The sequence below is a fragment of the Sciurus carolinensis genome, chromosome 13 (assembly GCF_902686445.1).
Source record: "Sciurus carolinensis chromosome 13, mSciCar1.2, whole genome shotgun sequence".
In the NCBI taxonomy this organism is placed as follows: Eukaryota; Metazoa; Chordata; class Mammalia; order Rodentia; family Sciuridae; genus Sciurus; species Sciurus carolinensis.
In genome coordinates, this window is record NC_062225.1 from 68997671 (window position 1) to 69011614 (window position 13944).

At 34.3% G+C, this 13944-nt stretch overlaps 1 protein-coding gene across 4 annotated transcripts in view; it reads right to left on the reverse strand.

The window, feature by feature from the left end:
- Nucleotides 1-13944, reverse strand: part of Spast (spastin) — a 58497-nt gene that overhangs the window by 18439 nt on the left and 26114 nt on the right. For all 4 annotated transcript variants that reach the window (XM_047522475.1, XM_047522472.1, XM_047522474.1 and 1 more), the window contains 5 exons: nt 9600-9787; nt 8822-8955; nt 8261-8354; nt 1955-2029; nt 709-780 (listed from right to left, as the gene is read on the reverse strand). In XM_047522475.1, coding sequence (XP_047378431.1) covers nt 709-780; nt 1955-2029; nt 8261-8354; nt 8822-8955; nt 9600-9787 — 563 coding nt within the window. The remainder of the gene's footprint in view (nt 1-708; nt 781-1954; nt 2030-8260; nt 8355-8821; nt 8956-9599; nt 9788-13944) is intronic.

Below are 13944 nucleotides of genomic sequence, written 5' to 3' on the forward strand. Positions count from 1 at the left end.
AGTAGAAATCTGAACCAGAGAAAGACATGCACATAGAGAGAATGCCATGTGAAAATAAAGGAAGGGATGCATCTAGTCAGGTGTGTAGGGCATGCCTATATTCCAAGTGAATTGGGAGGCTGAGACAGGAATATTGCAAGTTTGAGACCAGTCTTGTCAATTTAGCAACACCCTATATCAAAATAAAAATGAAAAAGGGTTGGGGATATAGCTCAGTGGTAGAATGTCCCTGGGTTCAATCATCAGTACTCTCCCTCTCTCCTGCCAAAACTGATGAATCTACAAGCGAAGAAATGCCAAAGATTGCCAGCAACACACCAGAAGCTAGGAGAAAGGCATGTAACACATTCTCCCTCATAGTCCTCAGAATAAGGTACCTCTGCCAACACTTTGATCTTGGACTTCCAGTCTCCTAAATCTAAATCTATAAGGCAATAATACATTTCTGATGTTTAAGCCAGCCAGTTCATGGTACTTTGTCATAAAGCCCTAGCAAAGTAATAACAGTACTGACAACACTAATTTTAAAGAAGCCTAACAGTGCATACCAACTTTCTACCTTGAAGACTGCCATTCATCATATATAAATAATAGATTTTAAAAATCCATAGAAAAATATTTTGTGAAATATCATTACCATTTATACTTAACATAGTAACAGTTGGACATTAACTTAAAACATAACAATACCAGAAAAAGAACACTCACATATTTTGAAGTTAAACTTGCAGCACTTATATTAAAAAAGGTTGCATTAGATTCTGCAGCTACTGCTTTAGCCTTTAAAATCAGAACAAAAAAATTAATTCAGTATCTTATTTTAAAAGCACAGCCACATTTGATCAACTTTAGTGCTAGAACAGATTCTCCAAAAATATAAGGTATGGCATAATTTCCAACATATGGCAATAAAAATGCTTCCTTCTCAGCTACAAGGAGAAGTTCTGGGAAGAGCTGTGACTCTTCCCACTCTTCCTCTCTAAGAGGGAAAAGGCACCATGGTTGTGGCAGGGGGTGGGATGCTATTCTCTTCTTTGGTATGAAAAGAACAAGTTAGAAAAACACAAACAGGTAAGGGAAAATTTATTCTTTCCCTATTTGTCTTTTCCATCAAGTAGAGTGATGCAGAAGTAAGAGGTATCCAGACACTGGTAAAAACTTTTGGTAAAAGGATATTGAAACAAACTAAAACATACTGATTATTTAAGTAAAGTTGTTAAGAGTGAAAAGAAAAACAACAAAAACAAGGGTTAAAAAGATACTCAACACACTAAAGTAAGCTATTCTAAAATACCACAAACATTACTGAGGATAACATAGTTTTCTATTTATTTCTGATTTGAAAAATAGGTTAAAAATTTTTTGTTTGTTCTAAATTTGTTGTACATGACAGTAGAATGCATTTTGATTTATACATTTTGAGAGATCACACATAAATGGAGTGTAATCTCTCATTTTTCTGATTATACATATTATAGGACCATATCAGTTATGAAGTCATATATGTTCATGAGGTAATAATGTGTTTCACTCTACTGTCCTTCCTATCTCTCTACCCCTTCCCCTCCCTTCACTTCCCTCTACCTAATATAAAGTAACTCTATTCTTCCCCATCCCCCAGCTGATTGTGAATTAGCATCTGCATATCAGAGAAAACATTCGGCCTTTGGTTTTTTGGGCTTGGCTTATTTCGCTTAGCATGATATTCTCTAACTCCATCCATTTACCAGCAAATGCCATAATTTCATTCTTCTTTAAAGCTGAGTAATATTCCTTCTGTGTGTGTGTATGCGTGCTTGTATATACACACCACATTTTCTTTATTAAAAACTTAGAAGTATATCACAGCAAAAGGCAAGTCATAATAAACTCAGGGATTATTATAAGGCTTCCTTTTATTATATTATCCCTATTATCTCAATAGAATACTCAGTTCTTTGAAAAGATTTCTTACCAACATTGTCTTGCCATTTCCAGGTGGACCAAAGAGTAGCAATCCTCTGGCAGGAGCTCTAAGCCCTGTGAACAACTTTAAAAATATGTATTAGTTCACAATTGTGATTCTGAAGACAATTTTTTCCCAGACATTTTAAAACATCTAAAATTCATCATTTTTCAGTGGCATATCAAACAGAAAGACCCAAAGCTTTAAAGGGACACAAAATCAGTAAGTTAGTATAATTAAAAACAGAAAAAAAAAAAAATCATCAGTGATCAAAATAAAAACAGCCTGGTTAAAGAAGAGACTGAACACAGGCATGTCTCTTTACCTAGAAATTCCACCAAATTACAATAAAGGATTTAAAAAGTCATAAATCTTCCAAACAAAAACAGGAAAGAGGGCTGGTGGTGTAGCTCAGTGGCAGAGCACTTACCTAGTATGTGTGGGGATTTGGGTTTGATCCCTAGCTCTGGGGGATAAAAGAAGAAAAGCCAGGCCTGGTGGTGCACACCTGTAATCACAGCTACTCAAGAGACAGAGGCAGGAAGATTGCAAGTTCAAGGCTAACCTCATCAACTAAGTAAGACACTATCTCAAAATTAAAAGGGGATGTGGGCTGGGGATGTAGCTCAGTTGTACAATGTCCCAAGGAAAGAAGAAAGAAAATAAAATAAGTAAATAAAATTAAAAGGAGATACCAGAGGATGAGAGCACACAACAAATTTTTGCAAGACAGAGAACTGATAAAAGTGTAGTAATTATTTAGCAGAGATTAATGAGCTAGAACCTAATTACTGGTGTGTAAAGGGATACCTAGATAGAAGAAATAAGCTGAAGTGAACACAAAATGCTGGGAAAGCTCAGCAATTGGAGGCATCAGACCACAGACATTGGTAGCAAAATAGGTGGCCAAAACCGGAAGAATTGAGTCAAAATTAGAGGAACAATTGAACCCATCCACGTTCCTGCTTTGTACCAAGGGTAGGCAGGCAAGTACCAACCACAACCAGAAGAGGCAGGAGTTTTAAATCAAGAATCTCCAACCTAGGTATACAACATAATCCCAGTGACTTGGGAGGCTGAAGCAGGAGTATTGCAAGTTACAGATCAGCCTCAGCAACTTACTGAAACCCTGTCTCAAAATAAAAAATCAACAGGATTAGGGATGTGGCTCAGTGTTAAAGCACCCATGGGTTCAATTCCCAGTACCAAAACAAATCAACCGTTTCCAGACTCAGAGACACCAGGCATGGCAGGAGTCAAGGGCAAAGCATTATGCTGAAAACACTTAGTGTAATACTGAGAACGTATGAAATGTTGGTCCTCTACTTTCATGGATTCAACCAACTGTGGATTTAAAATATTTATTTTTTTGGTACTGGGAACTGAACCCAGGGCTTTAACCACGGAGTACATCCCCAGCCCTTTTCAAAATTTTATTTAGAGACAGGGTCTCCCTGAGTTGCTTAGGGCCTTGTTAAGTCGCTGAAGTTGGCTTTGAACTCGTGATTCTCCTGCCTTGGCCTCTGGAGCCACTGGGATTATAGGGGTGTGCCACTGCACCCCACTTAAATATTTTTTTAAGAAATCTGAATCTGGGCTCGGGTTGTGGCTCAGATGCCTACTATGTGTGAGGCACTGGGTTCAATTCTCAGCACCACATATAAATAAGTAAAATAAAGGTCCATTGACAACTAAAACATACCAAAAAAACACAAAACTGCATCTGTACTGAGCATGTACAGATGTTTTTCTTATCATTATTCCCTAAGCAATACAGTATAACATTAATTGCATAAAATTCACATTGTATTAGGTATTAAAAATAATCTAGAAATGATTTAAAACATACAGGAAATGTGTGTAAGTTATGAGCAAATTTTATACAAGAGACTTAAGTACCCACAGATTTTGGTATCTGGAACTAATCACCCACAAAGATGATTGTCCTTTTAAGTTAAATCATAAGAAATGGCTGATACTCAATTTTTTAAAAAGTTTTTGAGTAGTTTTAGGTTACTAGAAAATGCAAGTTCCCACATAACCCTCCCTTATCCCCCATTGCTCCTACATTAATATCCTGTATAAGTGTGGTATATTTGTTACAACTAATGAACCAACTCTGATACAGTTATTATTAAATAAAATCTACAGTTTACATTAGGGTTCACGCTTAATGTACATTCTATGGGTTTTGACAAACATATATCATCATTAAAGAATCATACAGAATAATTTCACTGCCCTAAAATCCCTGGTGGTTCACCTATTCAACCCTCCTTACTGCTCAATGAACCTCTGATCATAGTTTTGCCTTTTCCAGAATATCAAGTAGGCAAAATCATACAGAATGTAGCCTTTCCAAATTAACTTCTTTCATTTAGTAATATGCATTAAATAAGGTTCTGTATCTTTTCACGGGTTGATAGCTCATTTTTTTAAACTGTTGAATAATATTACAAAGGATATACGAAGGTCTATTTATCCATTTGCCTATTGACAGTGATTTTGGTTGTTTCCAAATTTTGGAAATTATAAAAAGAAACTGCTGAACTGATGCATACCTGCAATCTCAGTTACTGAGGAGGACTGAGTTTTGAAGTCAGATTTATTTTAAACAAAGCAATACTAGAGCCACATCTCCAGCCCTTTTCATTTTTTATTTTAAGACAGAGTCTTGGTAAATTGCTTAGGGTCTCACTACATTGCCAAGGCAAGTCTTGAACTTGCAATCTTTGTGTGCCAGCCTTACAGTCACCAAGATTATAGGTGTGTGCCACCATGCCTGGTGTAAGAGGTTTTGAATGGAACAGAAGAAGGTGATTCCAGGGAAGGGATAAGAAAAAGAAAAAATGATCTAACTGATTTTTAGATTGGTTTGATCATTTGGGAATTGGACTGAAATGACTTAGGAATAATTATAAATAGTTAAAATGAACATAAAGCAAAAATGAAAAAAATAAATTATTTACCCTAGGTGGGGGAAATACTATATGAAGGAAGAAAAACAGTATACTACTTGGATTTTCAGTGAATAATATACAATAATATACTGAATGCTGATTTAATTTACAGCTGTGATAATGTTGAGAGGATAAGGGTAAGAGATGTGTGGTATAATGAAGTTAACAGTTTACTATGACACACAAGTTGATGAGATTAAAAAATGAAATAAATAATTTAACGTGGCTAGCCAGACACAGTGACATGTGCCTGTAATCCCAACAACTCTGGAGGCTGAGACTGAAGATCACAAGTTTGAGACCAACCTTAGCAACTTAGTGAGACCCAGCATCAAAATAAAAAATAAAAAGGGTTGGGGATGTAGTTCAGTGGTAAAATACCCCTGGGTTCAATCCCTGGTAGCAGAAAACTTTAAAGAGGTAAGTTCTAAAATTTTCCAAAGGAAAAAAGGCAGATGTTCAAACTGGTATATTAACAATGGAAATTTTAGTAGATTTTTAAGAGCCTTTTAAAATTGCTGAAAGAAATGTGTATGAAGTAGCAAGGAAACAAAATAATTACAAGTGCTTAAAATGATGGGGAATAAAAGCTGCCAAGATGTGAAAGAGAATGTAAGGACAGAAGCATATGTACTTTCCTTGCAACACATTTGAGAAAAGAAATTTCTACAGATCAATGAAATCTTTTTTTTTTTTTTTTTTTTTTTCCAGATAGGGCTTTATTTACTGTGTTGTGCAGGCTGAATATGAACTCCTAGGCTTAAGTGATTCTCCTGCCTCAGGTCCCTGAGTAGTCACAAACCACTACACCTGGCTTTCTGATGCATTTTAAAACGTAGTCTTGCATTTGGGTAGGAGGCATGTTTTACTTTATTTTCTTCTGTATAGTCTGAACTTTTCTTGAGGATCAATATTCATGAATTTTAAAAAATATTATTGTTAAAATATAATGGTAAAAATGTATGATGGCAAAGAGATGGGGCAAGATTTTTTCCAATATTCTTTCAAGGTCTATGACTTCATGCAGAAGCAAAAAATAAAGCCCTTGCTTTTGTAATTCTAAGAACAATTTGTCTCAAGTGAGCAGCTTTTTCTTTTGCAGTACTGGGGACCGAACAAAAGGATGCTCTACCATTGAGCTACACTGCCAGCTCTTTTATCTTTTTTTTTTTTTTTTTTTTTAACATTGGCGACCTCTTTAAGGTCTAGAAAAAAAATATAAAATGAGTACTCATTTGTCCAGTATATACACAATATATACAGTACAGCAAAGTTAGATGAAATGCATACAACATACAGGGGAATGGGTAGGCTGAAATTTCTATCACAGTCTAACAAAACACCTTTTATAACTTCTTTCCTCCCACCTCCCTCAACCTAATAAACAAGTACAGAGGTGGATTAACAATTCTATTTCAAACACAGTATTTCCCATCAGTTTTAAAAAACTATTTTAAAAACGTTTTGTTTTACTTCTTTTCATTTTAAATATATCAAGCAATTCTAAGTATTTAGAAGATATTTCATAGAACTTATTTGCTATGTACACAGAACCAGTACATTAAATAAAATCGCAGACGTACCAATAGTGGCAATCTGAGGTGTCTTTCTTCTTCTTCTTCTTCTTTTTTTTTTTTGCACTGGGGATTGACCACTGAGTCACATCCTCAGCCCTTTTTATTTTTTTATTTTCAGACAGGGTCTTGATAAATTGCTAAGGCTGGCTTTGAACTTGTGATCCTCTTGCCTCAGTCTCCCAAGCCACTGAGGTTTTTTTTTTTTTATAATTATTTTTATTTGTTCTTTTTAGTTAAACATGACAGTAGAATGCATTTTGATATATCATACATATATGGAATATAACTTCCCATTTTTGGGGTTGTACATAATGTACCATTACACTGGTCATGATGAACATAGGAAAGTTATGTCCAATTCATTCTATTGCCTTTGCCATTCCTATCCCTTTCCCCTTCCCCCCACTCCACCATGTCCAACCCACTTATTGTTAAGTCAGCAAGCATCTGCATATCAGAGAGAACAAGGCCTTTGGTTTTTTTGGAATTGGTTTATTTCACTTAGCATGATAATCTCTAGTTCCATTCATTTGCTGGCAAATGCCATAATTTTATTCTTTATGGCTGAGTTATATTCCATTTTGCATATGTACTACTGAGGTTTCTTCTAATGTGACCATTTTGGCCTTGCACCTTTCCCACCTCACTTCCTTCTCTCCACCTTCACTCCAGTAGACAAGTATAGGCAATAAATAATTCTTAGAGATGGCTGAAGAAATTCATATCCAAAGGTCATTTACAAGCTGGGAAAGTGGTGCACACCTATAATCCCAGCAGCTTGGGAGGTTGAGAGAGGAAGATTGCAATTTAGCAAGGCCTTAAGCAATTTAGTGAGGCCCTGTCTCAAAATTTATAAAGGGTCATATGACCTTTGCACATTCATTTAAAAGTGCATCCATCACAATGTACCACATAACTGTATTTCTACCAGATGTTTTTGAGTTCATAACTGTTACATGCACAAGAAGAAAAACTATCTCAAAAATTGGTCCTCAGATTTATTTTCTGTAATATCAATGGAAGAGCACTAAGTATGCAATCTACAAATTACAAAATTCCAAAATAGTCCAAGTATGGAAAAACACAAATAAGAACTGTAATAACACTTGCCTTCCTTAATGAGTCTAAAAATATGAGGTGGAAGGTTAGATCCTTACACATCATTGACTTTCCCTATCTACTTAATGACTTAATACTCTTTTTTTTTTTTTTTTTTTGCGGTACTGGAGATCGAACTCAGGGCCTTGTGCTTGCAAGGCAAGCACTCTACCACAGCTAAGCTACCGCCCCAGCCCTCTTAATACTCTTTGAAAATAATTTTTTTTTGGGTGCTGGGGATTGAACCAAGGGCTTTGTGCTTACAAGGCAAGCACTCTACTGACTGAGCTATCTCCCCAGCCCCTGAAAATAATTTTTTAAAGGTTCTTCTTCAAACTTAAATACTTAAAGAATTATTTTTATCTTAATTTCTTCTCTCAGTATAATTTTTGTATCATAATTTTAAATCTTTCTCCTTCATATAAATATTACACCATATTATCCACTTTTCTTTTTCTAATTTTTTAGTTTTCAATGAACCTTTATTGACACTCCTATATTCATTCTCTTCTAATAACTTGCCAATATCAGTTGCTAATGTTGTCTTTTTAAAAACACTAAATCAACCATTATCCTGTATGTATTACTCATTCTAGCAGAGCCCAAATATTTACTACTACAACATATTTAGCAATTTAGTATTTTAGTATTATAAGAAAATGACAATGTAAAGTCCTTACCTCAGGTCTCAGAGAAGGAAGAATAACAATTTCTTGCAAGGCTTGTTTTGCCAACTCTTGACCAGCTATATCATCAAATTTAACAGCTGTTCCACTAAGAAACAATACCTCAATTAATTCCACAATGGAAATATGGATATTACAATATGAAGTATAAACTCTATGAAGACATTTTTTGTTTTTTGGGTACCTGACATTGAACTCAAGGACACTCAATCACTGAGCCACATTGCCAGCCCTATTTTGTATTTTATTTAGAGACAGGGTCTCACTGAGTTTGCTTAGCACTTCGCTTTTGCTGAGGCTGGCTTTGAACTTGCCATCCTCCTGCCTCAGCCTCCCTAGCTGCTGGGTTACAGGAGTGCGCCACAGACATTTTTATGTTCACTATGAAACTACAGTTAAATTTGCAAAAAATGATTTTCTATATTTATAAATGAAAACTAGCATAAACATTAGGTATGTAAATCAGATATTTATTATTTCACTTATGATACATTTTATACATAAAACTTTAATACAGAAACTGTAAAATAAAATACTCTTGAAGATGAAACTTACTTGTCCACAATTTCATTCATAATAAGATTAGCAAGGTTGCTGTCCACATTCCTAAAATTCTTTAAGTCTTTCTTTTTACGAGGAGCAGTTGTAGGGGTAGAAGGTTTATTTGTTCTATTTGTTTTTGGAGTACCCTTAAAAAATATAAAAGCTTTATGTGAAAATACAACCTATCATTTGCATTTTTCACACACGAATTAACCTTAAAGTTCACAGGATTCAAGCTTAAAAAATAGGCAAAATGATATAAAACTCCAAAAATTGTGTATTTAACCCAAGGTTAAATTATATTCACTATAGAATAGCATTTGGCATGAAGAAGGTTTACATAGAAATTATCCCAAGAGATTGTTACTATAAAAGAAAAAGGTCCTAAGACAACATAGTCATATAATTTTGATCCTTGTTAATATGTACATAAATTGAAATAATTTTAAAAAATAGATTTAAAGTGATTATATATATAATACACATTATATATATGTTATATATATATATAATATATATATAATAAAAGTGATATAGATCATTCATTTTATTCAATAGGCTGGATAAGTGAACTTAATAAAAATTACTCATTTGATCCAAAAGAGGAGGTAAAAAAGATTTGTTTTTTTAATAGCAAGATACCCTTGTAGATTAAAAAATTATGTGTTTAACTTTGTGGAAACATCAATTCTGTAAAGTATTATAAAGTACTTATAATAAACTTCAGCAAGTATAATATAAAAGTTTTTACTTGTAAAAGCACAGCAATTAAAGTTGTGTCCTAGAATACCTTATGAATGGCAGCTGCAGGACCAGGACCCTGTCTTGCTCCAGAAACCATGGATAAACCACTGCAACTCGGTGCTCTGTGGTGACCTGAAAGACCTGTGGATCCAGTTTTTAGAACTGTTTTTGAACGAGGCAGTGAATTACTAGCATGTGTTAAGGGATCTTTTCTTTTTGGAACAGCTCCACTTTCTATCAAGGAAAAAGCAAAACCATCATTAGAAAACAGTGGCTAAAGATTATAAAAAGTATTAATAAAGACAAGTAAAAATTTGCAAAATTAAGCTTTTAATAATTTCTATACTCAAATATTTAAAAATAAGATTTCAATCAGAACATATACCAAGGTGTCCTAGTTTTCCAGTGAGTGAATAGGATTTTAATTATTAGATTTTTTCTTTTCCTGATGCATATTCTAATTTTCTTATAAAGAAATATATTTCAATGAGGAAGAAAAATATCATTTGTGAGGAAAGGAAGGAGGATATCAAGCAAATAAACTTCCCAAATACTTAAGAAACAAAATGCAGTTAGGTCATTAGAGATACCATATACACTGGAAAAAAATTACACTCCACTATTTTGGTTCTAAACTTTAATGACTATAAACTACTATGAAAGTCCAGTCTATGCCCACTAAAAGAATTTTCTGAATTAACTAATTTAAATTTTAAAAAATATCAATTCCAGTGGCTCAGGAAATTGAGGCAGGAGGATTTTGAGTTCAAAGCCAGCCTCAGCAACTTATCCAGGCCCTACACAACTTAGTAGACCCTGTGCCTAAATAAAATTTTAAAAAAGGGCCATGGATGAGGCCAGTGGTTAAGTGGCCCTGGATTCAATCCCCACTACCAAAAATAAAGAAACAAAGAAAAAGTATCAAGTTGTCACTTTTAACTCATCAATTATTTTATATGTAGTACATTTATAGAAAGCCTCTGCTTAAGTCAAATGGTTACCAGTTCTTTGATGCTCTTCCATATGAATTATAAGCTTAAGTGTTAAAATCTCACTACATCTAAATATTTTTATATACTTACATAGCAAATTTCAGTACTTATTAATAGTAATGTTTACTATAAAGGCAAACATTAAATAAATGAGTAAATTAGACTGGCCAAGAGAAAAGACAAAACCTGTTTTACTTACATAACCAAATCCCTTAATATGGTTGAAGGAACTAAGCACTCTAACCTGGTATAACCAATCAGCTTATTTATTTAGAGAACCAAGTAGTTTATCTGAGGTAAACTGTTACAAATAGAAAGACCAAATAACATTCAAATTTTTAAAAACCTTATATTCAGGATACCTTAATGTTGAGGTTCTCAACATTGAATTTGTAATTGGTACTGTGGGACTAAAATCAGGACGTCTAAGACAAGTAGAATATATATAGCACTGAGAGTTTTAACCATGAATATGAATACTCAAATACTAGATCAACTTTATATCACTCATTTATATTATGATAATCAAATTTATGAAAATCCTGAGGATCATTATAGACCCACTTTAGATTATCTTGGATTGTTTTTCTAGGTCATGAATTTCATGACTGCTGGAATTATATTAGTCACCATAGGAGGTAAAACTATCCCTATCTCAAGGTTTTGAGATTTAAGATATATGCACAGTGGCATATCTCTGTAAGCCCAGCAACTTGAGGTGGAGGGGATGAGACAGGAGGATCTCAAGTTTGAGGTCAGCCTTGGCAACTTAATGAGACCCTGTCTCAAATTAAAAAATAAAAAGAGCTGGGGATGGTGGGGGTATAGCTCAGTGGTAGAGCACTTGCCTTGCATGCATGATGCACTGGGTTTGATTCTCAGTACCACATACAAATAAATAAAATAAAGGTCCATCAACAACTAAAATAAAATTTAAAAAAAGAGCTGGGGATGCAGCTCAGGTATAAAGTGCCCCTGAGTTCAATCTCCAGTACCATAAAAACAAGAACAAGTGTACCAAATGGCCAAAATGTACAGTATACCAAATGTAGGAAAAGAAAATGGAAATATGGTTTGAATTTACAAAAACAGATTCAATTTATAGAAGGAAATAGAGAAAAAATACAATTTATAATCATTAGCAAATATATATTAAAATAAGACAACTAAAAAATTAGACAACTTGAGAATAAAGTTTATCAAAAGGGTTTTTTCAGTACATAAAATGTACCATTCTGAAAGCTACTACTCAAGGTGCTAATTAGATACTGACTATTGCCAAGAAGCAGGATAGAATTCCAGAAAAGGGAACAACTTAAATAAAAGCCAAGATGTGGGGTTGGGGGAAGCACTATCTCTCTGGGGTAATACTAAATAGTGCTTATTTGCGGAAAAAAAGGAAAATGAAGAATTTCTTCAGACAGAAAATACATAGTCCTGGGACTATAAATAGAAATTTCCACAAGTAACAACTATGAGAATGACAGCAGACTTTTCATCAAACATATCAAATATCATTAGGAAATAAAGTATGTTCAAAATGTCAAGGGAAAAGAAAAGTCACCTATCATGTAGAAATGAAGACATTTTTTAGACAGAAAGACTAACAGATTTGCTGGGTGTGATGGTGCACACCTGTAATGCCAGAAACTCAGGAAGCTGAGACAGGAGGATCACAAGTTCAAGGCCAGTCCAGAAAACTAAGCGAGACCCTATCTCAAAATAAAAAAGGGCTGGGGATATAGGTCTGTGGTTGAGTGCTTGCTTAGCATGTGCAAGGCTCTGAGTTCAATCCCTAGTACTGCAAAAATAGAAAGAGATGATAAGGGGATTATTATTTTTCATCATAAGCCTTTCAATATTTTTGAATCAACTTTATGAATTATACTCATTTACAAATAATAAACTATCAATTTAAAGTAACAACTTATGAGTTCATAAAGATATATATTATATATAATTAAGATATGTTAGTGAAATAGTCCTAAAAATCAAGAAATAAAACGTTTCCATCACAGGAGAAGATTTCCTCATGTTCTTTGGTACTCTATCTCTGTCACTTCCTCCACTGATCCCAGGAAACCATTATCTGCTTTCTGACACTAACTGATTTGGTAAATTCTATTGATTCAGGTTCAATGTCACTGAATCATTCTTTAGATAGTCTCAATCTGTTGGGGCTAAGTAGAACATTTTTAATTTTTAGTAACCATACTTTCCAACTTTAGACAATCCATTATTTTCAATTTTTCATGTGGTGCTGGAGATCAAACCCAGGGTCTCATGCATGCTAATCAAGTGTTCTACCGCTGATCTACAAGTACACTCCCAGCCCCAAGATTTCTCATTATTGTTATTGTTTAGTTTATATCATCTGCCAAGAGTACTTGCTTGTTAAATGATGTCTCATTTTCTTTTAGTTCTTTGACTGTATTAATACTAAGTGTTTAGCAGTGTATCTGCTAAATCCAACATCTGAGTCCACTCAATTTCTACTGACAACTTTTTTGACTACGGGTCTTCCTTCCTTCCCTCTCTCTCTCTTCTTCCTGCCCTCCCTTTCTTCCTGGGCTGGGGATTGAACTCAGGGGTGCTTTACCACTGAGTTACATCCCCATTCCTTTTTATTCTTAGATAGGGTCTTGCTCAGTTGTCCAGGCTGGCCTTGACTTTGTGATCCTCCTGATTCAGTCTCAGGAGTCACTGGGATTAGAGGTGTGGACCATCATGCCAGGCACTTTCCTGAATTCTTTACATGTCCAGTAATTTTGAGTTGAAAATTGGACACTGTAGATAATACATTGTATTAATGAGTAGACTGGTATGATTACTTTCTAAAAGAGGTGATATAAATCGTTCAAGTGAAATACTCCATGATGTTCCAGAAGTAAGTGATATTAATAAATTAGGCCTTAGTGAGACAATTCATTCACGAGGGATTACCACACATCAAACATCATCACTACATAAATTAGTTGTGAAGTTAATGTCCCTCCAACAAGAACACAGAATGAGTGGGACAAATTATTGGAATTTGAAATAAGACAAAGTTTTATTTTTTAAAAAATGAGTGCCAGGAAGAAAATGTTGCCTTTTCTTTTGCTTTTTTGGCATGACAGAAAAATGTAATGGAATCCAGCAAGTGCAATGAAATAGAAGACAATCACGATAACAAAGGAAAAGCATACTAGTTCTTCGAGGTTAGAAAATTGTACTGTTTATCTTGATAAAACTATGAAGATCTCAAATATGTGCTTTGGAAATTTAACTTTATAGGTGGTACATTCTTACATTTCTTTGTTTTAAAGTTCCTTATGAAAATGTCTGCCCTTCACAGCCATGCTGAGAGTACACATAAAATATATCTATACTTGAAATGGCATTTTAAATCAGACACAG